The sequence below is a fragment of the Metarhizium acridum genome (genome assembly GCF_019434415.1).
Source record: "Metarhizium acridum strain ARSEF 324 chromosome Unknown scaffold_276, whole genome shotgun sequence".
Taxonomy (NCBI): Eukaryota; Fungi; Ascomycota; class Sordariomycetes; order Hypocreales; family Clavicipitaceae; genus Metarhizium; species Metarhizium acridum.
This window is the reverse complement of record NW_027094025.1, coordinates 229,732-252,600: the sequence shown is the minus strand read 5'-3', so window position 1 is coordinate 252,600 and position 22,869 is coordinate 229,732. Positions and strand designations below refer to the sequence as shown.

At 49.4% G+C, this 22,869-nt stretch overlaps 9 protein-coding genes across 9 annotated transcripts; 5 read left to right on the top strand and 4 right to left on the bottom strand.

Annotated features, from left to right (window-relative positions):
* Nucleotides 1-5,473: 5,473 nt before the first annotated feature.
* Nucleotides 5,474-5,779, bottom strand: J3458_013159 (uncharacterized protein; the record flags this gene model as incomplete). The annotated part of the gene is made up of 1 exon (XM_066120278.1): nucleotides 5,474-5,779. The coding sequence occupies one exon, from the start codon at nucleotides 5,777-5,779 to the stop codon at nucleotides 5,474-5,476; it is 306 nt and encodes a 101-aa protein (XP_065974563.1).
* A 546-nt stretch (nucleotides 5,780-6,325) lies between these two features.
* On the top strand, nucleotides 6,326-7,763 carry J3458_013158 (uncharacterized protein; the record flags this gene model as incomplete). The annotated part of the gene is made up of 1 exon (XM_007813344.2): nucleotides 6,326-7,763. The coding sequence occupies one exon, from the start codon at nucleotides 6,326-6,328 to the stop codon at nucleotides 6,998-7,000; it is 675 nt and encodes a 224-aa protein (XP_007811535.2). The 3' UTR covers nucleotides 7,001-7,763.
* J3458_013157 (uncharacterized protein) lies at nucleotides 7,038-7,349 on the bottom strand (the record flags this gene model as incomplete). Its single annotated transcript, XM_066120277.1, has 1 exon — nucleotides 7,038-7,349. The coding sequence occupies one exon, from the start codon at nucleotides 7,347-7,349 to the stop codon at nucleotides 7,038-7,040; it is 312 nt and encodes a 103-aa protein (XP_065974562.1).
* A 464-nt stretch (nucleotides 7,764-8,227) lies between the features above and the next one.
* J3458_013156 (uncharacterized protein) lies at nucleotides 8,228-8,806 on the top strand (the record flags this gene model as incomplete). Its single annotated transcript, XM_007813343.2, has 1 exon — nucleotides 8,228-8,806. The coding sequence occupies one exon, from the start codon at nucleotides 8,228-8,230 to the stop codon at nucleotides 8,804-8,806; it is 579 nt and encodes a 192-aa protein (XP_007811534.2).
* Nucleotides 8,807-12,737: 3,931 nt separating this feature from the next.
* Nucleotides 12,738-13,595, bottom strand: J3458_013155 (uncharacterized protein; the record flags this gene model as incomplete). The annotated part of the gene is made up of 1 exon (XM_066120276.1): nucleotides 12,738-13,595. One exon carries the CDS (start codon nucleotides 13,593-13,595, stop codon nucleotides 12,738-12,740), a length of 858 nt encoding a protein of 285 aa, XP_065974561.1.
* Nucleotides 13,596-13,782: 187 nt separating this feature from the next.
* On the bottom strand, nucleotides 13,783-15,673 carry J3458_013154 (uncharacterized protein; the record flags this gene model as incomplete). The annotated part of the gene is made up of 4 exons (XM_066120275.1): nucleotides 13,783-14,454; nucleotides 14,499-15,256; nucleotides 15,315-15,414; nucleotides 15,476-15,673. The coding sequence occupies 4 exons, from the start codon at nucleotides 15,671-15,673 to the stop codon at nucleotides 13,783-13,785; spliced, it is 1,728 nt and encodes a 575-aa protein (XP_065974560.1).
* Nucleotides 15,674-18,060: 2,387 nt separating this feature from the next.
* J3458_013153 (uncharacterized protein) lies at nucleotides 18,061-18,912 on the top strand (the record flags this gene model as incomplete). The annotated part of the gene is made up of 1 exon (XM_066120274.1): nucleotides 18,061-18,912. One exon carries the CDS (start codon nucleotides 18,061-18,063, stop codon nucleotides 18,910-18,912), a length of 852 nt encoding a protein of 283 aa, XP_065974559.1.
* A 52-nt stretch (nucleotides 18,913-18,964) lies between these two features.
* Nucleotides 18,965-21,301, top strand: J3458_013152 (uncharacterized protein; the record flags this gene model as incomplete). The annotated part of the gene is made up of 1 exon (XM_007813341.2): nucleotides 18,965-21,301. The coding sequence occupies one exon, from the start codon at nucleotides 18,965-18,967 to the stop codon at nucleotides 21,299-21,301; it is 2,337 nt and encodes a 778-aa protein (XP_007811532.2).
* Nucleotides 21,302-22,343: 1,042 nt separating this feature from the next.
* Nucleotides 22,344-22,760, top strand: J3458_013151 (uncharacterized protein; the record flags this gene model as incomplete). Its single annotated transcript, XM_066120273.1, has 1 exon — nucleotides 22,344-22,760. One exon carries the CDS (start codon nucleotides 22,344-22,346, stop codon nucleotides 22,758-22,760), a length of 417 nt encoding a protein of 138 aa, XP_065974558.1.
* Between the last annotated feature and the right edge of the window lie 109 nt (nucleotides 22,761-22,869).

The window sequence follows — 22,869 nt, the reverse complement described above, 5'->3', positions numbered from 1 at the left end:
AAGGAACTTGTGAATGATGCTCCAGAATATTCTGGTGCATTTGCCGGGTCCAACTGGTACGTGAGGGGTGGTCTGCCGGATTGCAGACTGCATCCGCCGTGGCCAGGTATAATCTGGCCGTAAGATCGATGGAATCATAAGGCGAGCCATTGAGTCGTCTATTAGCCTAAGTTCGAAAAAGGAAGCCGAGACGTCGGGGTGGGTTTTTCATTTCCTGTCGAGGTTTGTGTCAATTTCGACCTTATAGAAGACTAAGGAAGCTATAAGGCGTAAACAATCAATTCTTCATACCGTTGTACTGCAAGAATATCCGAAAGTCCAACGTGTCGAGGACCTGGTGTGGGAAGAGGTTGACAGTCATCTGACAGTCAAATCAAAGATGGCCGTGGTTACCGGCATGCTCTTTTTCCGGGCCCGCTCAAAGACTCGCCTTGGCTCGACATGGCCAAGTCTGTGGCCGTACCCGAAAGTTCTATGCAGGAGTCTTGCAATTCAGATGCGCATGAAAACACTCCTCCTAATAGGAATGTCTGCCTTCCTTTAACCCCTCCTGCTTCAGAGCGGCGCCAGTCATTCGCTGGGTTGGAACGCTGTAGCGATATTTGAGGACGTACAAAACAAACGTCCCGAACTCTCCCACGACGGACAGAAAACAATATATTCACCACCTGAGAAGTACCCACAACTGCTAAAAGCACTTGAGCGCGACCGATCACTTCAGGAATACGTCACAGACAAAGTGCGGTACGTCTCCTGCTATAGACACCCTGGCCCCTTAACGATTCACCGCTAACAGACACGATCCACCAGCAGGGCTCCTCTGTCTGTGTTCGCATGCCGACTCCGGTGCACGATTTTTGTCGCCAGCTCTATTGCGGTTGAGATATGTAAACAGCTCCAGTGTATCGCAGATGTCGAAGACGCCGCTGGCGAATTTGCGGAGCAGATCGCAAATGGAGGATCATCTCGTATATATTTGAGGGAGGGCGATTCCGAAGAAGAATCGGCGGATTCAAAAGTTTTGCTACAACGTCAACCGGATGCGTAATTTCAGTTCTGTGGCACAGCGTATCCCGGTGTAGTGCTGGAGGTTTCCTACGCACAAAGGGGGAAAAATTTGCGGAATCTAGCTCGGGATTATATTTTACGCTCCAACGGCAATATCAAGGTAGTCATTGGCATCGATATCATTACGGCGAAACAAACGAGTCAACCGTGTCAGTATGGCGCCCCATTTACATTCATGAAGAAGGAGAGGAGCTAGACGTACTGGATGTGCAGCAAGAAATCGATTCCCAAGTAGTAAAAAGTAATAATAGCCCTGATTAGGTATGCTCCAGAAGAAACTTCTCGGAATAAACCAGGGGGTAAAAAAACTAGGATATATAAGAATACTTATTGCGGCTATATCTAGCTTTCATAATTAATATACTTGTTATTCTAGAGTGACCCGATCTTGTGGAAATAACATCTGCGCACGTGTATCCTGATGGGTCGGTGGCGTCTCCGAACGCTATTTATGGCCGGGTGAAGCTAGCGGCCAATTTTGCTCTGACATGGCCTTTGATTTTGCGGGGGCGGGCCGAGTAGCGCAATTATTTCCGCGAGGTGCGAATTTGCGTCATAGTGGCCATTTATATCATGTCAACGGTACCTGCTGGAATAATTCCTTGCTACCAAGAATATTCCACAACTAACCAGACAGGATTATTAGCATTAAGCCTAAGCCAGCGAGTACAACTAAAAGAAAGGTGAACAAAATTCTCGTTGTATTATAGATTCACCTCCAGAAAACAGGAACAGGGGTCTTACTAGTGCACCCAAGTTCCAAATATCAGCCTTAAAATCCCAACCGCAGCCAAGGATTACCTCTGGAGCGCGGTAATAATCTGGTAGGATAGAATGAATACCAAGCTGCTCTCTTACCATTCCACTCCGAGTAGATGGCTTGTCGAGTCTTGTTGCGAGCCCGGAATCCGCTATTTTGTGAACCATGTTCTTGATTTCTCTGCCATTAAGACCACCGAAGTCATTATGGCAGAGGTAGATAGTCCGACCACTCTCATCATCAACCTTGCATGGCATTGGTTGTTGTCGTTGAATGAAGTTGGTAAGAACATTTTCGTTTTCGAATCAAATAAGGATATATCCCAGCTTAAGATCTGACAGGTAGGTTAGGTCTTTATGTTCTAGAATAGGCACGGAAAGCACTGACCTGTGTAGACCACTTTGCACTCCGAGTGAAGATAATCAAGGCCAGCGAGGAGGAAGTAGATACAGGCCTTCGCAAATAGGCAAAGGAAGTGTGTGATCAATAAAACGCTTCTGTAAAATCGAGATGGGCTCCCTCATTAATTCATAGATAAGGCACATGTGCTTTCCTTCTAGGCCAGTTACCCCAAAGTCATCCAGGCATGTCCGTGGAATCCAGGCATGTCCGTGGAATCACATGGCCACGATGCTCTGGATTCTGCTGTCTGACATGGCTTTCAATTTCCTTCTCATGACGAGCTTCGTGGACATTGTTACTGTTGATTATTTTTCAGGGCCACTGTTGTTTCGGATTGCCATTTGAGTCTTAATTATGAGGACCAGTGTTAGTTTCTCGGTAACATGAAATAAGCAAGCGCGGTTACGGTTGCGCGTAGGTACTTGGAAATGTCTCGGGCGAGCCACACGGTTGATTATGATCCCCAGCCGATTTTGACAAGTAGTTGAAATTTCTTGGCCAGTACTTCCCCGGGTTATACTGGGTAGAAAGTCGCCGAGTTATAGTTAAGACACACCTCATCCTGAGGAATTAAAGGTCTTAATTTAGCGGGTAAGTGCCAGAGCGACGTTTTGGCGAAGGAGAACATTGTTCGACGAGATGTCAAGTTCGGCCGCCAAAGAGGTGACATTTGGCCAACCAAGCGTTACTGGAATGCTCTGGAGATCATCAAGTATTGGGAAAGGTACAGGAAGCTGAGCTCGAAGTTCTCTAATGTCACACGGATTAGGTCAAGCAAGGATTAGAAGCCCTTTATTACACAAGAAGATTACGAGAACTATGGGGCACACTAGGCACGGGCCGTTCCTTTCATGTATATAGATGGTCCCCCCCTCGCCTCATGGCTTGGGAAAACCAAGGACCTTTAACATCCTACAAGATTATCATTGAATTGAGCCCTTTTGCTTTAAGCCCCCTAATGAATCCTTGTCACATCTAATTAGCCGTCAGGAGGCTGGTGAAGTAGGATTAAGCGCCAAACACCATTTGGCAATTTTGAGGCGAACTGGCAGATATGCCAATGGAACGAATATCCCAGGCCGATCTTATTCTTGCATATTTGCGTAATACCTTTCTGATCATCCTGTACCCCGTCTGTTTATGTATATAAGGCCGAGCTGGCGGTCATTGATTAGGACACACGCCGCGTAGGTATACTCCGTCATTTATATACTTAATTAATTACTTTAATATTTGAGAATGCATACCACCAGACCATTGCTCGCCTACCTGACCTGACCCGACCATTATAATTGCTGACCTGACCACTTGTCTCACCTAATTCGTTATTCAAATTTCATATCCCTTGGCTCACCCTTATACCTAGCCCTAACCCTAACCGCTAAACTCCTGGGAATGGGTCGGGTCAGGTCAGGTAGGCGAGCAATGGTCGGGTCATCTACAAAGTACACTCTCGTTAAATTTATTAGTCAGTAGTGGGGTAAAACACACCCCGAGCAAATCACAACCAGGGGCCGAGTACGTAAGTACCTTATATCGGTACTTTCGGAGTTACGTTTTGCCGGGGTCGAGCCATAAACGCCGTGCCTCCTTTGCAAGGGGCCTTTGCACCTCTTCCAAAACCGATGACATTCAATTCTCTGCGAAAGCACCAGCAGATGGCACTCGTTTCAAATTGTACCAGAGCTTGTGGATAAATCATGAGCAAAGCACAACATTTCAAGGATGGAATAGTACAACATTCGGTTCACCGCCAGCGCGATCAGTTCGTCAATCAACTACGAAGCCGCGAGAAGGACATTCTCAAACTCGCGTCGACAAAATGCGGGAAGCCGTCCGCTAGCTTCTTCCAATCGACTGCTCTTGGTGATTACCATGCCCGCGGAAGCTACAACGTCTCATTCTTTATCCGGTTCGCCGACGGGGAGAAATGTGTCTTCCGCGTACCGTTGCGGCCCTGTCTAGCATACTGTCCCCGTCTCAAATTACAATGCGAAGTCGCCACGATGCAGTAGGCACCCTTATCCCTCTTATCCATGTCATGGCATTTGCTTATCAGAATCAGACACTTGTCAGAAAGCACCACAATCCCAGTCCCAAAAGTTCTGGCCTATTGTGCAGACAGTGGCGCTGATCCTCTATCTACATTCATGATTCTCGAATATATCGATGGAAAGCTGCTCTCGCCAGCCGAATTTCGTCGCTTACCCCCAGACCCAAAAGCCGAGCTATACAAATCACTAGCAGATGTCTTTGTGCAACTAAGACGGCAGGAGTTCCCCTCAATTGGCAGGCTTAAGCTAGGAGCAAGCGGGGTGCGCATCGGTGAAAAGACGGCATCGCTTGAGATGAATATGATGCAACTCGAGGGCTTAGACCCCTTTAGCATTCAAGATTCTCACCATGACAAGTCTGGGACCCTAAAATCCGCTAATTCATACACAAGAATGCTGTTAAGCGTTGGGTACAACGCTTTTCTGAAGAGTCGGAATGCTGTGGCAATCGGCATGGGCCTAGAATGCCTCTACAGCCATTTCTTGTTCTGTAAGCATGTTCAAAAGTGGGTGGACCCTGACCTAGATCAAGGGCCGTTTGTGCTGGTCCATGGCGACCTGCACTTGTCAAATCTATTAGTTGATCATGATATGCGGATTATTGGCGTGCTTGATTGGGAATGGAGTCGTGTCGTGCCGGTTCAGTATTTCGCACCGCCTTTTTGGCTTAGCGGAAAAAGTACTGTCCAATTAGCCGGTCCTAATTCATGGCAGCTCTTTCTTGAGGGACCGTTTGCCGATTTTCTAGCGGAAGTTAAGACGCGGGAAGGGGAATTGTTTAAAAATAATCTACTCTACGATGAATGGACTAGACGAACGGAATACGCCGAACCGTTGGTCGCCAATGCTCTCGAAAACTGGACCGACGTGGATTGGTTTGTCCATCGATACTTGGCCAGCAAGGAAGCGTCCAGCGCCAACGACACTCTGTCGGCATTTGCTGACGAGGACCCTTTGCGCTCTTTGCTCGCAGATATAAAGGAACAAGACCACCGCAAATATTGCAGAGAGTTGGACTTGTTACGTAACTCTGATAACTATGAAGAAGGAAACGCAAAAGATGCGGCAATGCCGGCGACCGTTGATAGGAGAGCTCATGTCCAACAATGTATCCCAACGGCTGCTGGCATTCTCGGTTTGACTGTAGCGGCTTCGATTGTGATAGCTGCTGTCTGGTTGAGACTCCGACCTAACCCCACCCTCTAAGAAGATCAATCTCGTCCTGAATTTCAGCCTTTGCCTTTTTCAGTCTCTTAATATTGATATCAAGTGCATCTACCTCGTCTTGTAAGCTAAGGGATGTCGATTCCATTTGGCGGGCTGCCCTTACTGCAGTCGATGATGACAAGAGCTGTGCTTCAGTTTCGTTGGATATTTTGTCTTTTAATTCCTGCATTTTTGCCTGCACTGTCTGGATTTCGGCCTCGATGTTATTTCGCCGCCGGAGTTTGTCCTGGAGCTCCTCGATTCGAGCATGACTAATCTTGTTGGACATGGTCGTGAAGAAGTGAATGCACTATACATGCCGTCAGTCAAAACCTGCAGTGTTAGAAAGCCGTAAAACGCCATGTACTTACCAAGATTACTAGGCGCTGAGATTCTCCTCTTTTGTTGCCATGTTTAGGTGGCAATGTCCCCAGCCGTTAATACGCTGTTGAGTTTCGACGAGAGCGGGAAGCAGCGGAATGTCAAAGCGGGGTTATCCTGCCCATAACGTTCTCACCTAACAGACTCCCTCCTAGGCAACTCTGATCGCACCTGCGGGCCCGGTAGAGGGACGTGAAGACATGATATTAGGTGCGGGTGCTCACCCGATACTACCCCTCCCCCCAAGAGTTTAGCGGTTAGGGTAAGTGGTCAATGTTAGGGTTAGGGTTAGCCTATGGGATATGAACCACAGTCATCGAATGATTACATAATCACATTGTGGGTTCAAGGACATCTGGAAGTTTACTGAAACCAGAGAGTCACACTCGACTTCGGTCGACACAGCATCGATGACAAAGAGATCTATTTCGATGATTGAGTGTTGTAGCTCATCATGGGGGAGCTTCCTACTGAACCTTCAGGCCTTTTTATGAAAGAAGACTTCATTTCACCAGAAGCCGAACGTGAACTGTTGAAAATTTTCGCACATCTCGAGTGGCCAACATTGCCCGGTCGCCGGTCTCTTCATTATGGCTACACCTTCAGTTACAAGACGTTTGGGATTGACCATGATGTCCCCTTTAACACTTTTCCTGATTGGCTAGTTCCGCTGCTGCCGCAAAGAGAGAACAGGCAGCCCGACCAGGTTTGCTTGCAGCATTATCCCCCCGGAGCCGGCATCCCTCCTCACGTCGACACACATAGCGCATACGATCAGCTCTATTCGCTGTCGTTAGGTTCCCCGGTATGCATGCAGTTTTGCGACGGCGACTCGGGCAAAAAGGTGGAAGTGGACTTGCCACCGAGGAGCCTGCTACAGCTGAGTGGTGATTCAAGATTACACTGGACGCATGGTATAAGAGCCCGCAAGACAGACACATTGCCTGAAGGAACGGTGCGGCCGAGGCAAGACCGCTGGAGCATCACGTATCGGTGGTTGCGGGAAGGGGCTACTTGTGAATGCGGAAATGAGAAGCTGTGTGATACTGCGCAAAGCAGACAGGGCATCGCAAGAGCATACAGATGGCAGAAGACGAGTACTGATGACCCTGAGAATAAGACGTCATAGAATAAATCGCACCGCAGGGACCATTCGGCATTTGCGACTATGAAAGTATGCTGAAACTTCTGTGTGGGTGAAGGCGACAGAAATGTTGACGACGCAGCTCTTTGGGCCAGGTTAGGTCGCGTGAAGAGGACAGGTCTTGTTCCACAGTTGACCCCAGTAATGACTTGGCACATATCATTGTCGCAGGATCCAGGCGGCCTTGGGTGTAGAGTCGCTCGGTTCGCCTGAAAGATCTGAGTGAGCCTCTCACCGACAGGCAGCCGTAAAGGCGGCACACAACTGTGCTTGAGTACCGCAGCGGTGTACCATCCTTGGCACCGAAAAGTCTCTTGCCACATTCAGCTTTCATTCTTGATTCTCGGCTTTTGGAACATCTCCTTGCTGAACAATCTGGACCGTGTCTCAAGTCTTTGGTACCCTACTAATTGGCCGGGCTTGATATATGGTTCATGGCAGAAAGTTTAAAATACGAAAATATCGTTCTCGAAATGACTCAATTCTTTCTGAACAGCGGTGGCTTTTAGCATTGAAGGGTGCATTTATAGTGCTAGTGAAGGGCTGCCTGCAAGTTGGCGAGGATAGAATCTTTCTCTTGATAATAGACTCATAATATTTCTTCATCAGCATAGCCTTTTCGGGATTCACTACTCTATAAATATTTGACGTTATTAAATTGTGAAAAAAAAAGAGGGGGGGCTAAATGAAGGGCATCTAGTAACACTGTATTTTGACCGTACCCAGGCCAGGGAACCGTAACTAAGCACGCAAGACACCATGAGTACACACATCACCATACGTCAGACACACTAGCCGGAAATCCACCGTAGAGCTAGCCAAAAAAATGAACACTGTGAGCTAATTTATCCTCATTGTGGAGGGATATTTAGCGTTAAATTAAAATTACTTTGCGAGGCCTTCCTACGAAACGAAGAAAGACTAAGTCTCCGTGTCCGCGTAGTTCTGATTATGATAGCGTGTTCACCCAGCGTCCCACAGCTTGACGGTTTTCTAGTAAGGCCAAGTATGCGCTAACAGAAAGCTCTGGGTTAGAACACAATCTACAGCATGGCGTTTCTGGATCCCAAGTTTCTGGTGGAGGCTAAATCTTTTGACTGGCGGGCGGGTTCTCGACTCGCAGTTTGAGAACGAAATGGGTTCACCGTACCTGTTAGCTCACGAAAACCAGTCACAGATGATTCAACGGGTATCTCTATCTCGCTTGGTGGTATGTATTACTTCTGTGTTCGACCTAAAGACTGGGTTCCTGGGCATCACCCCGGCATACTTCAGGTTGAAGTTAATGGGGGAACGCTGGATACAGAATTTGACGACAATAATAAGGACCGGTTCTGGGAATTTCCCGGCCCAATGAATCTTCCTGCAGGCCAGATAACGCTTGCCTTGCATGATCTCACAGGATCCTACGGACGCTGTGACGCCATCTTCTGCAGCCGTGACAAGGCACCTCCTCCACTGAGAACCGACGGCGTAGCACGATCACGGCGACGCCAACTCCTTGGCTTGCCCGATACGCCGGGATCTGTAGGAATCTTCGACTTCGCCGTGCTCGGAGGCGGCATCCTGGGGGCCGCTGCTGTTCTGACAGCAGCCCAGTCGGGCCCAAGCGTGGCTCTCATCCATAACCGGCCTTATTTGGGAGGCAATGCGAGCCTAGAGATCGGACTTAGCCCACGTGGCATCATTGGGCTAGTGGTCGAAAAGATTTCCAAGCGCACGTTTACTGGTGGTTTGAAAGCGCCGCAGCTGCTAGAGGCTGAGCCTAATGTTACCATATTCCCCGAATAGACTGTCGACTGACACAGTCGTGTCGAGGTCGAAGATCACCCCTGTTAATGCTCGCGATGTTCAGGACTAGGCGAGAAGTTCGCCTTTTCGCATCAATTTTTATTGACTGCTCTGCAAGATGTTTCCTTGGGCTTCTATCTAGATCCAAGACGCTCTATGGCGAAGATTCTCGTGTAGAGTATGGCAAAGGCATGACGCCAGCGAAGGGCAGCAATATACATCACGGGAATACCGTTTTCTTCCGCACCAAGGATACTGACTCGCCCGTGCCTTTCCACTACTGTGCCGCGGGCAACAGAGGTACAAAGGACTTTTCCGATCTCAGTGGTCAACTCATTTATCTAGGTTTCAGTTTCAACAATGGACCGGGTCCCAAAGTTAAACAGACGGATGATTCGCCTAGCCTAGGGTTGCCTCGGCGAATAGCCTTACCCCTGACTCATTTTTGGGAATACGGCCAGCATCTAAACCCCTATACGCAAGGTGAGAATATTCGCGACCTGCCACCTGCTACGCGTAATTGACGGCACTTTTTCTAATATCAAGACTGAATAACCCCGAATCCTATACCAATCTCGAGCTGACATAGGTTGCTTTTATACCCGCTGGTGGCGGCTACTGACGATCCAGGGGCGGCTATGTCATCAGCAGGAACGACATCTGCACTCACAGAAAATTTTCCCGGCGCTGTGCTGTAAAAGACACTACGGGGGAGGTGCGAAATACAACTTTCGCCTCAAGTTCTGGGAGTGGGACAAGCAAGACAGAGAACCTTGCGATATCCCATTTCGATGTATCGATTCTATTAATATCAGTACCTTAATGATGGTGGAAATCACGTTATTGCTACTCATGTAACAGGCTCAAACATGATATGGGCAATGGCGGACAGCATGTGATCGCAACAGCTGCTGCCGCTCAGCCATGCAATAATTACAACACTGTGCCTCTTGGTGTCTACTAGATTCCGCTTGCGGATCTTCGAGCCAAGGTATTAAATATTGCCGGAAAGAATAACCGCGCGGTGGAAAGTGTTAAATCTGAACAAGGCTGAGCATGCATGGCAGTCGGGCGGAAGCATAGGGCTGTTCATGCCTTTGCTCTACCCTAACGAACGAACAATAGTTCTAGGCTATCTTCTCTCTGAAAAGTAATATTAATCTCTCTTGGGTCGGGCCTTGTGGGAAAACTCACCCAGGATGCCACACCTACCAAACTGGTAAAGTATATGCCGCTTCAGACACTTGAATTCAGTCTTCTTTTGGAGTGGTTTCTGACAAGAGTCTGACTTTGCTGAGCAGTCGTGGAGGTTTTAAAGAAACTCCGGGAATGTTTGTGTATAGCGTTGCTAAATACGGCGTTATAGGCTTGTTGAGGCCGCACCGCCTGCATGCCCCTGCGAATTTTCTGGGACTCGGGGGGTTGGCAGATTTAATCGCTGTGAACGACTATAATTTAATCCCTAGTAGGGCATGCATTGCCGATCCTTCGATCTATAGCATGGAATAGATGTTAGGGAACATGTAAGAAAGCAAGCTTGAGTGGAACGGACAATAGTACAGTTAAAAAAACAACGCATTTATAACAGATCAATTCTTGTGATACATGGCTGAGTGTAGATGGAGAGAACCCTACTTCGCCTCTTTTGTTTCCTGAAGTCTTCTTCTTCAAAGAAATGATCCATTACTAGCCCGCTACATGACCGCGTTTCGCCCTAAAAGGAGAGTAGACGAGGATCAAGCCAGTATCAAGGACCACATAATTTCCATTTGAAATCTAGGAATCTAGACAATTCACCAGGCATCGATTGCCAATCAGACCGCTCATCACCTTGACTCGGTCCATAAATTTGACGGGCAGTTACTGGCCTCCGAGATAAAGTCAGCTCGTAAGAAGCCTGATGACCATGAAGCTATTGACTATGTGTCGGGCCTTTTGAACTTACCCCAGATGTGGAAGTTGTCAGTACAGACGAGAGTCTGTTGGCGGGCACGGTATTGTCGAACAAATCGCCGTCTACATAATGCTTAACAATAAAATTCAAGGGATTAAACCTTAAGGCGCCGAGTATTAGCAAGCCTGAGCTTTGTGGAAAGAAAAGACTAACCCTCACTAATAATCAAAAATCTGACTTCCAAGCACATGTCCTCTAACTCCCCTGCATTTAGTATACACTCTATCACGCAGCTAGTCATGTCTAATTTTTTGAATGTGATAGTCACGGGTTTCAAAGGAGGCATGATGGATGTGTACTTTGGGCCATTGGAAGAAAATGAAACAGTGATAAACAACGGGGATGAGGCCCCTGTCCAACCGACACAACGCCGTGATGTTGCGACTATTCTCGCCAAATATGAAGTGAGCGGACATGTTAGCGTGGTAAATGTTATAAAGTTGGTCCATGTTGATACGCACATCGCTGGGTTTAAAGTTAAAATAGGTGGCGAATTATTCAAGGAATGCGTCGAAATTTGTCACGCAAAGTCCAAAGATGACACAGTTTATGAATAGGAGCTGGACCTGTAGGACAGAATTGAGGCTAGTAGCGTAGAGGGGGTGGAGGCAGGTCTCTCATGGTTACCCCTTTCAAAATCTCAAAATCTTTAGGTCTCTATATAACGGCACTTCATGGGTGACTAGAAGGATGAAATTAGAATATCTGCAAGTGGTTAAAGCCGTAGAGGGGAAGGCGTATAGAACTAAACCTCAATTGAGGAGAAGAAGGGCTGGGCTCATTATTGAGGACCTGGTCGCGAACCAGATGAAATTGAAACCCGTCCACTGGATCTCTGAAAGTAACGCATTTGCCGCCGCCAGGAGAGCCGAGATTGTGAACTTCTGAGGCGCTTGGGGAAGATGCGGCTGGCAAGCTTCAAATCTTGTTCGCTTTTCACCACAAATCTGGCTCCGCCAAATTCATCACTATCACCTTTCTATGCAGAGTAAACCCACGGATCGACGCCATAGCCGCGGTACAGGAACTTGTGGCCCGTTTGACCGCACATGACCAGACCAAAATCATCTAGAAAGCGACAAGCTCGACGATGTTCTTGTGTATGTAAGTTACGAAGGCCGGACGCACAAGAGAGATCCTGCTCGTTCCAGGTTGCGGCCATCTTTTTCGTAATGGAGGTAAATTGATTCAGTCGTGAAGGCAGTCTGCATCGACGGGATTTCGTAGCACAACGGTCAATATATAGGTTCGGGAGGGAGCCTTCGCTCATGTCAAGGTGGGAAAAAGAATGATGAGTTGGGCCCCTATGAGCCCGGTACAGAGAGCACGGAAGTTGGAATAACAGATATAAACCGCCCGCCGAGGATCACTCGGACGGCTTTATTCCATGCAGAATCAGCTTCACTTACAAGGTCCAATTGCCATGTTCGACTCCCCGCGTTCGGCCCCGCGTTCGGCGGAGTCCGGCCCGGCCCCATAGCTGATTATGACATGCTGGTCTTGAATTCAAAAAGGAGTCAGGTTGGCACACGTCGTGACGGTAATTCACATTATCTACGCTCATCTTTTCATCTTCACTATTATTCATACAAAAGCAGATATAGCCAGAGTTAGTACACAGCTAGTATTAAGGCTTTATATCTAATATTAAGTAAATTCCCAGAAATTTATTTCGTCAACCCGCCAATTAATGCCAGCCTCGTTCTCGTCAATGTCCATTTCATCTTCGTTTCTCGTCCTACTATTCGCATTTTTCCCTGTGGCTACTACATCCAACGGGTCAATAAACTCCACATCATCGTCGACCTCGAAGATATGCGGCGGCAACGGCCCATTATCATCTTCAAAATGCATGTGATACCTATCTATACGGCCGTGGCACTTTTTACAAACGTGAAATTCTGCGCACGTCTTGCAAACATAGTCGAGTCCATAGATTTGCTATAGGTACAAACACAAGTATGAGTCAGCTAAGTTCTACAATACGTAGCACGCTGCGACTGGTAGCGACGTGAATGACTGGCTCATCCATCGTGCGCCAGAAAACGCTTCGTAGCTGGAGCGCAAGTAACTTACACCGAGGCAGATGCCACAAATCCAGATGCGAGGCTTATATGGGCTGAAAGTCTCTTCTTCCAATCCTCTTTGCCATGTAGAAGTGTCTGTCCCATCTCTCAGGGCATCTCGGATGAGAGCAATGATCTCCTTATCGACATTATGCAGATGGGCGAGATGGAGCAGTGTGAAGCTTTCTTTATCCTTGCCTTCGCCCAACCAACACCGAATGGACGCATCCGCACCTTTCTGGAGGAGGTACTGAGCCACGCCCTTGTATTCAAACGGTTCGGACATCCCGTCCCATTTTAGGCGCGAGTTCCGCATCGACCAGCAGAGAGGCGTCCAGCCGTCGATATCAGGCTTGTTAACTTGTCTTATCCGCTCATCCGGGCTCATTGTTGATAAAAGAAGCTTCAGTGCCTGCAAACGCCCGAACTGCGCAGCCCAGTGCAGAGCCGTCTTCCTGGAGTTGTCCGCTATCGCAGAGCTTCCCTGGAAAAACCGCATCACGGCGCGAAGGTTGCTTACACCGTTGGCGGCAGCAAAGTGAATCGCCTGTCGGCCTAGGGGATCCCGCGCATCGACATCCGCGCCCTCACCCAGGAGAATCTCAAGGGTGGATGGTCTGCTCCAGAAAGCAGCCGTGGCCAGGGCATTATAAAAGGCGTCTCGAGTCGCCTTGCTCGTGGAATTGACATCAGCGCCGTTGCGGATCAGAGCGCTCACGATGTGATCGGCGCTTCTCAGCTTCTCTGGGCTCACATTTTTGAATGGCATACAAGCGGCGATAAGTGGCGAGCAAGCCGGGACTGGCAGGTGCTGGTTGATGTTAGACCCAATTCTGATCAACCTTCTAGCGATTTCGACGTTGACCATGCGACAAGCAAGGTGCAGCGCGCTGCCGTGGGACTTTGAGTAAAAGTTTAGATCCAGCTGAGGCTGAGATAAATAAATCTCGATAACTTCAGATGCCGCGCCAGTACGTAACAGCATTCATCAGTGGTGTGGCTCCATCCGAATTTTGAGCGTTGGTATCAGCTCCGGCCTTGACTGACAGGCTGACGCAATCAGCCTTCGGGTTGTTCACCATCATGAGAGGCGTGTTGCGAAAATGGTCGCGGTGGTCTATATCGACGGCTTTGGGAAATTCGAACAGGATACGGATAATGTCTGAGTCTGCTTCCATGGCCATGTGCATAAGGTTCCTTCCAGTATCCGGGAGTATATAACTCGCATTGGCGCCGCAATCTACTAGTAGTCTCGCTATCTTGGCATCGTGGACTTGGCCGACGGCATAGTATAGAGGGCTCCATCTAAATTTATCAAGGCGGTTGATGTCCGCCTTCCACTTGATCAGCATCTCCACAGCATGGGCATTACGAGCCTGTATAGCTAATCGCATGAGCGTTCTGCCAGACTCAAGGGGCGAGTCAGGGTCTGCTCCGGCCTCGAGAAGCCTCTCAAGCAGGGTCAAATCACCCCCTTCGAAAGCCCTCTGCAGGACTGTGGCGGTTACCTGGATCGGCTTCGGCTTCCAGTTGAGCAACTCCTCGACCACGTCAAAGCGACTGGCCTCGACGGCATAGGACAAGGGGCTTTGCCCTCGTCGTCCACAGCCCCAACATTTGCGCCGCTCCTAAGAAACCATTTAATTATGGAAAGACTGCCGTCCTGGCATACATGCATTAGAGCCGTTGAACCGTTCGCATCGGTCTCATTGATGTCAAGGGGTGGACTGTGGCCTACGAATACCTCCAAAACTGGAATGATGTCTTCGGTAGGTCTTTTTGATTTGGATATGCTCGAAGTAACGAGTTCAATCATGAGAGGTAGACCCCCGGTACTCGTATCTGCTCCGTGAGCAAGGAGCGCCCGGCAACACGGAACGCTTGCAGCAAAGTTGGCGGCGCACCATAGAGCGGTGCCCTCGTTATAAGCGCCTGGCCTGTTTACATCGGCGCCATTTTCAAGAAGTGCTTTGGATGTTTGTAACCATCCATTCAGGCTAGCCAAACAAAGAGGAGAAAGCGAAGAACCTCCTCCTTCTTCTTCGTGCTCAGTATCGGGGTCTGGATCGGCTCCAGCGTTGAGAAGAGTTGTCACTGCCTTCCAATGCCCGGTAAGCGACGCCATGATAAGTGGCGTACACAGCTGCTTGGAACCCAAGTCATGAAGGGCCTCCGTTGAGTGTCCCATTCGAAGTAGTGAGGGCGCTTCGGAGAGGAGTAGTTCAATCACGTCAACATGTCCCCCATTGGAAGCACTCATCAAGGTAGAACGACATTCTTTATCCCAAACCAGCATAGGATCCGCGCCATGATTAAGCAATATTCTTGCAGCATGTGCGTTACCTAAAACATATTCAAATTGGCGATCAGGGACTGCTAGCGAAAGGAGTGTTTGCTCGGCGGCAACCTGATCCGGGTCGGGCACCCACTCTTCAGGAGAACGTAAATGATCATGACATGAGAGTTGATAAGCAGGGGCTACACTTACGGTGAACCAGCGAGCATATTTCAGCAGCTAGAAAGGGAGACATATCGTCCAGTGAATCTTCGAGTGGCACGCCCAAAGTCGCCATCGCCTCGTCAAAGAGCTTCGGGAATTGCATCAGTCATCTCTGGTTGACAATGACGAATATATTCCCTGCGGCTTACAGGATGTATTTTGCGGTGAGTTCGAGAATTTGCGTACAAGCTTACGATGCGCCCCCGCAAGGTAAATTTTGAGCTGAGGAACTCATCCGTCGACTCCAGTGCAGCCTGAGCGAGCCCTCGAATGGATGATGGCGTGAGCATATGAAACCAGGGTTCGTTTTTGTGGTCATGGAGAAACTCATATAACTTCGATTCCATGGTGAAGAGACTATTACTGCGCTGTGGAGCGCCACAGAATACCTGTGCAAACACCCAATTAACTAACTGCTTCTTTTTAAATACTCGGACTAACATACCACTCGAGATGAGCTTGTAAAAGTGTCTGGCCATTCGTATCTATCCCTTTCTGCTATTGAAAGAGCCTGGCGAAAATGTTTAACTCTGCACGTGTTATCATCGCTTCCAGTGGCGAGACTTTACCTTTTTGAGGATCAAAGCCCCAAGGTCATAGGCCACGAAGATGATGGCTCGCTTTGGCTCTCGGGTCCTCCCCTATGGCAGCAAACAAGTGAGCCTAGGTTTGTCTCTTTCGCAATGTCATCCATTCTCACTAACCGATGCGTCCTTGTCTGCGAGACATACAAGACTGTTGAGCAGACGAAGGGCCGTGTTATGGACTGCATCACGCGTAAGATCAATAAGAAACTGAGCCATGTCGCATGGAAACAGAATCTCTCTGACCAGCGTAGCAATACCACGCTCGATAATCGAATTAATGCTTAGCCTGTCGGCTTCGCGACGCAGCCCAGTCACGTGAACAATGCTAGGAAATGATTAGCTTCAAAGCGCTGCTTGATGTCTACAAATAGTCATTACTCGATATCTGGGGCTTCATTATCACGACCAATGCCACGTCGTTCAAGGGTGGAAATGACTTTGAGCCCACTATACCAACAACCCGTCTGGACGTTGTTGCCTGGGTGTGATGTTGTTGCTGAATGCTCGGAGGCTTCGCCCCGAAAGCCAGTATCCATCGAATTCGTAGGTATCACTGTGGAAGGGCCTGCAAAAAAAGCTGTCAATGTATCTGATAGCTGAAGTGTAGTGAGCAAAGATAGCGTAGTCTTAATGTATAAACTTCAGAGAGGCTGGATGACGCAAAGAGCGGCTTCTTGCCCATGGGCGTGTCAGACTGGTTTGAATCCTTTGCTCCAAGCTCTTTGTTCCAAACCTCTCTCACACAGACCAAGCGTACGGTCAAGCCTGACGTGTCGTGGCCTGAAACGTTCCAAGAATAATTGCATGGTCATCAATGCTGCGACACTACAGTTGCCTTAAGATAATCCTTTGTAACCGCGTCTTTTAGCCCACTTTGTCTTGTGATTTGAGTCCGCCGCGAGTGGTGTTGATGGGGAGGTATTCTCTAGGGCCGTTTCCCAGATCGTCTGATGCAGGCACTGCGAGGATCGAACGTCTGTGCTCCTAAATCTGTCCCGTCTACTGGAGAGCTCTAACATCCTTAGACATTAAGAATCCTACCGTGAAAGCAGTCCCGTTCCAACCATGTCTGAGAGCTTACCCAACTTTCTAATCAAGTCTCCTTTATGCTCTCTCACACAAGTGCGGCTACCCAGCAAATGGATGACGAAAATGATCTTTGGATGCACGAATATGATAAGGAAAAAGGATCTAGAGAATACAAGAGCACCTCTCATCCTCTAGGTCATACCTATTACCTTCTTTTACGCTCGAATTAAGTTATCAGGGCAAGCTGGGTCGTATGGGTCGGTTTGACAACGCTCCGCCTTGAGTTAAGCTTCCCACAATTAGCCATACCCATCTCGAGTCTCCGAGCCTTACTCTCAAGAATGGCATCTTGCGACTCGAAGTGGAGGGCCAAGAAGCTGTGCCTCACACCGACACTATACCAAGTACACTTAAGAGATACTAATGAGAGTGAGGGTAAGGATTTGGGTTTATCCTACTGCGTCAATTTTGGTAATTATTTATACCTACATATTTTAGTATAATAAGTCAAGTGCTTTATTACTTTTTCCATGCTTTCTTGGCAGAATTTGGCCCAGCCTCACCCCTAATAAGATAGCCTCAACATGATAGGGTAGCACCACTTGGCATGGAATGGAAAATTGAAATTTGCACCTGGGATGATTACTAATCAAACCAGACATTTGAGCGACATGGCGGACAGACTCGATACCCAAGCGTTTGGAGAAGTATTGAAACACAATCTCTCTCGGCTAGCAATAGCAACCTGGAAGTATTGAAACATTTGAACATTTGGACATTCACTGACGCACATGCGCAGTTGCTCTATCCATGACGGCTTCTTCAGTCGGCTCCACCAGCCACCTCGACTCAAAGCTAAGCTTCGGCACACCATGTGACGCTCGGCTCCATCGTTCAGGCCATTTAAATCAAGCATCATCTCCAACTCCCTAATGTTGGTCAAGCCTTCCTGCTGAGTCTGCTTGACATCAATTGAATCCATTCTTTTTGAAATGTTTCCGGCTGTGGCCCTTGGACCCCGAGACACGCGGCTGTTGGCAAACTACGCTGACTAGGCTCAATATCCAATCTATCCAGCTTGTTTTTTGCGCTGTATTTGCGGGCGCTGCCTGAGGACAATGGAAATTACAGACCCAAACCCGATCAATACAAGGCACAATGACGTGCCGCCGCCGCATCTCGAAACCCCCGACGAACCAGCCATGACAATGGCATCGACCGACGAGCCTCAGTCTCGCAAAAATGTTACGGCGCCACCAGCAGCAGCACAGAGCTTTCCAGGCAAACTCAAGGTACCCTCGCGGCCTGGAACGGTCGATCAATTGAGGAAGAAGTCTGCGCCATTCCCGACTGGCTATGGATCTTCGGCTCGTAGACCTTCAGCACTCGAGAGGTGGCAGACGACCACGTACGGGGATACAAGGGGGAGGGCCGAATCGATTCCGAGCAGAGCATGGATCCCTTTGATGGGACAATTTTCTGGGGACGGAGACGAATCCGATTCCTCATCCGATGATGATTTCCTTGATGATGGCGCGACCGACCATCCACGGACAAAACCTACTGCCGATGCCAAAAGTGTTGGGAGCACAGGCGCAGGTGCCAGAGCACCAAAGAAACCCTTGGCGAGGAGGATTCTCATGATGAATGAGCACTGTAAAAGCACGGGGCGGCCAAGGAGGGACGGTCGACTATGCATTACGGTTCACGAGACGGCACACACTGGTTACTTGGCGAATGCCCTTGGAGCCGTTGCCCACAGCATGCGGCCCAAGAGGAACAAGACTGGCACGTCGCCAAAGGCCATACCCCCGGCCCCAGTAATATATCCGCGCCTCAACATTGTGGTCATGGTCGTCGGGTCTCGTGGCGACGTTCAGCCATTCCTCCGAATTGGCAAGTACATCAAGGAAGAGTTTGGGCATCGCGTCCGCATTGCCACCCACCCCGGTCTTTCGAGATCTTGTTGAAAAGGACACGGGCCTGGAGTTTTTCTCTGTCGGTGGAGACCCTTCTGAGCTTATGGCGTTTATGGTAAAGAATCCGGGCATGATTCCAACCCTCGAGACTGTAAAGGCTGGTGAGATTGGAAGACGGCGCGCAGCGATGGCGGAAATGTTTGATGGTTTCTGGAGGGCCTGCATCCACGCCACTGAAGATGAGACGACCGATCTTAAATCCAAACCGATGGATGGGAGAGACGTCTTCATTGCAGATGCCATTATTGCTAATCCGCCTAGCTTTGCGCACATTCACTGCGCCGAGGCCCTGGGTCTTCCTCTCCATTTGGTCTTTACCTTTCCATATACACCAACCCAGGCTTTTCCACACCCCCTGGCCAGCATCAAGAAATCCAATGTCGATCAGGGGTACACGAACTTCATATCCTACCCTCTTGTAGAGATAATGACTTGGCAAGGTCTAGGAGACCTAGTCAACGACTTTCGAGTTAATACTCTCGCTTTAGATCCCGTATCGACCCTGTGGGCGCCGTGCGCGACGTACCGTATGCACGTACCGTTCACGTACCTGTGGTCACCAGGTTTAGTGCCAAAGCCAGAGGATTGGGGCGAAGAAATTGACGTGTCAGGATTCGTCTTTCTCGACCTTGCTTCCGCATTTCAGCCCCCAAAGGACTTGGTGGACTTTCTCGAAGCAGGAGAGCCTCCTATATACATTGGGTTCGGCTCCATTGTGGTGGACGATGCGGAGCGGTTTACAGACATGATCTTTGATGCAATAGAAGCCGCTGGTGTCAGAGCGCTCGTGTCGAGAGGATGGGGCGGGTTTGGCCGAGATAGCGTCCCCGACAACGTCTTTATGCTTGACAACACGCCCCACGACTGGCTGTTTCCAAAGGTCAGGGGCTGTGTTCACCACGGGGGCGCAGGTACAACCGCGATTGGCCTGAAATGCGGCCTCCCTACTATGATTGTGCCCTTCTTTGGCGACCAGTACTTTTGGGGTAGTATGGTGGGCAAGTCTGGCGCTGGTCCTGAACCCGTGCCATATAAACATCTAACGTCTGACAAGCTAGCCAAGGGCATCAAGTATTTACTTACTGATGAAGCGAAGTCTGCCGCAGTCAAGATTGCCGAGTCAATTAATAAAGAAGGAGATGGCGCAAAAAATACAGTCGCTTCTTTTACTAAACACTTGAGACTCTATGGCCCTCCGAGTCTTAGTTGCTCCATGCTTCAAGCACGCGCTGCTGTCTGGAAGGTCAAAGGCACACATATCAGACTGGGTGTTTTGGCTGCCCAAATACTTGTCAAAAGCGGCCAGCTGAGTTGGAAAAATTTACGACTCCTACGCCATACGGAATGGAATGACTTTGAAGGTCCAGGTGAGCCCGTGACAGCCGTTGCCGAGTCGCTGAAGAATTCTTTGCGAGACATATTTGGCGGCATTGCAAGTGCTCCAGTTCGGCTTGGGAGAACTGCGAACCGGCGGGTGAGGCACCGCATGCGGACGATGCAGAATAAAGGAAGTAAGACTGGCGACAGGGTCTCGGGCGAGCAGGTCAATGAAAAGGCCCCAGAAATGACGCCGACAACGAATAAGAGCCAGAAAGTTCGCAAGACGTCTCTTACGCCCGTACCAGGGCCGGATCAGTATGCCGTCGACATATCCAAGAGTGTCGGCCAGACAGTGTTGGCTATTGCTAGAGCTCCAACTAATCTCGTTGTTGCTCTTGCGCAGGGCTTCCACAATGCACCCAGATTATACGGCGACGACACGGTTCGTCGGCCAACGCGGGTCACTGGCATCCGCTCCGGCCTGGTTGCATCGCGCAGGGAGTTTGTGTATGGCTTATATGACGGTGTTACTGGTGTTGTTCGCCTTCCAATTCAGGGAACAAAGAACGAGGGTGCAATTGGCTTTCTAAAAGGAACCGGAATGGGGATCAGTGGATTGGTCTTGAAGTCAATATCGGCCGTCGTTGGGCCAATTGGATATAGCATGCAAGGTGTTTTGAAGCAGGCGCAGCGTCGACGCAGCCCGCAGAAGTTTGTGCGACGAGCTCGTATTACGCAGGGTCAACAGGAGATGCAATCTTTGGATGAGACGGAGAGCAAAACGATACGGGACCAAGTGCTGGCTGGATGGCAGGTTATGCAGCGCTTGACTCGGGCAATTGCTGACGAGGAAGACAAGAGGGGCATTGCTGGCCAGCTCGACAAAGTGTCCCTGGACATAGCCTTCTTGTTTGTGAGCGTCGACAGGGCAAAGACGTGCTTGGAAGAATTAAACTCTGGCAGAAGCCTGCAGGAAGTCATGGCTGGGTACAGAGATTGGAACCACAAGGCACAAGATCCGATGACTTTGCAGAAAGGGACGTGGAGCAGTAATGGATAGAGCCTTGGGAGCATCACCGTACATACATAACAGCATAATGTCGGACTCTTGGAACCACATAGAACACAATACTACGCGTTTTACCTGGGAGGACCTTTTGCTTTGGGTCCATTTTTGCCCCTGACTACCCACAGTTTTAGCAGAAACAGCCGTTCATCAAGCAACCGCGGTGCTGGATAGAACAACAGGGCACACTCTGGCGGCTTTAACATGTCTGTCACAGACTCACAAACGAGGTCATGCACAGCGGCACCCGCAGACGCAGCGACCAATCGAAATGACGCCCAGCGTAGGACGGAAGCATAGTCGTACTGATTGCACTTTTGTTTTGGGGACATCCCCGCAGTTTGGGCTACAGATGACTCCAATCTGTAACTTGCCTATGCAGTCCCCCGTCTCGATTAGGCAGGTCAACCATGTATCGATCAGCAGTTTCATCGCCCAGTAGCAACTAGCGTCGTCCTTTTATCCTCTGTACCTCGTATGAGCGATCGATAACTTTCATAAACATCGAGACAAAGCGGTCGGCCAGAAGCTCTCGGCGCACATGTGTTGTAGTTGCGACAAAACCCAGCACAAGGCTTATACATGTTCTCAGCACCCGCGAGACGTGCTTGACACTGCGTAATGGCGAGGGTCTCATGATTCTATATTTAGTGTCGCGAGTCCTGGAGGCCGAGCGGCAATCAGTCTACCCAAAGTAGAAGGTTGCCTTGGATGTTTGGTTTGCCGACCTGCTCAACACGGCAGTAGCTTGCGTTTCGCAAGACGATTGACACCCCGAAAAGTACGCACTTACTCCCATCTCCAAAGCCTGATTGCAGATCCAACTAGACCACGGATCCTGGCCCTGTGACACTAGGAACTAGCCGTCACAAGGAGATCCCTTTGACACATAAAAGGTCCGGCTATGCCTGCCTTTGGGTCCCGGTGCGTGACACGCACGATTTATTGAAGCGTGCTTGTCGCTTCACACTCTTTAACAGTTTGCTTGCGCCTCAGACCTCTTACTGGGGAAGAAAATAAAGTCGGAACCGGCGTCATGAAGGCTCTTGTTGTTTTGTCCTCGTTTCTGGCACCGGCCGCGGCCGTGGCTGTCGACTCGACAGTCTCCTATGATGGACACAAGGTCTTCCGTGTGCCCGTTGCGGACGACGGCTCCCTCATCCAGGGTGTCATTGACAGGCTTCAACTGATTCCCTGGCAGCCGCCTACGCGAAAGGGCGCCTTTGCCGATATCCAAGTCGCGCCGAGTCAGCTCGAGGAGTTTCAGAAGGCCATGCAAGGCCAGGATCTCATTACAATGCATGATGATCTCGGGAAGTCCATCACACAAGAAGGAACATTTATGACCTACGCTGGTACGTTGCCGAATGCTGCCAGGGGGAGTGATTTGAGGAGAGAGTCGGGAGAGAGAGAGGGAGAAGAGTGCACGAGAGAGAAAATTTTGCGTCATTAACACCGTTTTGATCATGGCATCTAGCTGGATCCGCCAACGATACGTGGTTCGATTCGTATCACAGCTACGACGACCATGTGCAGTGGCTGAACGACCTCGGCGCCAAGTA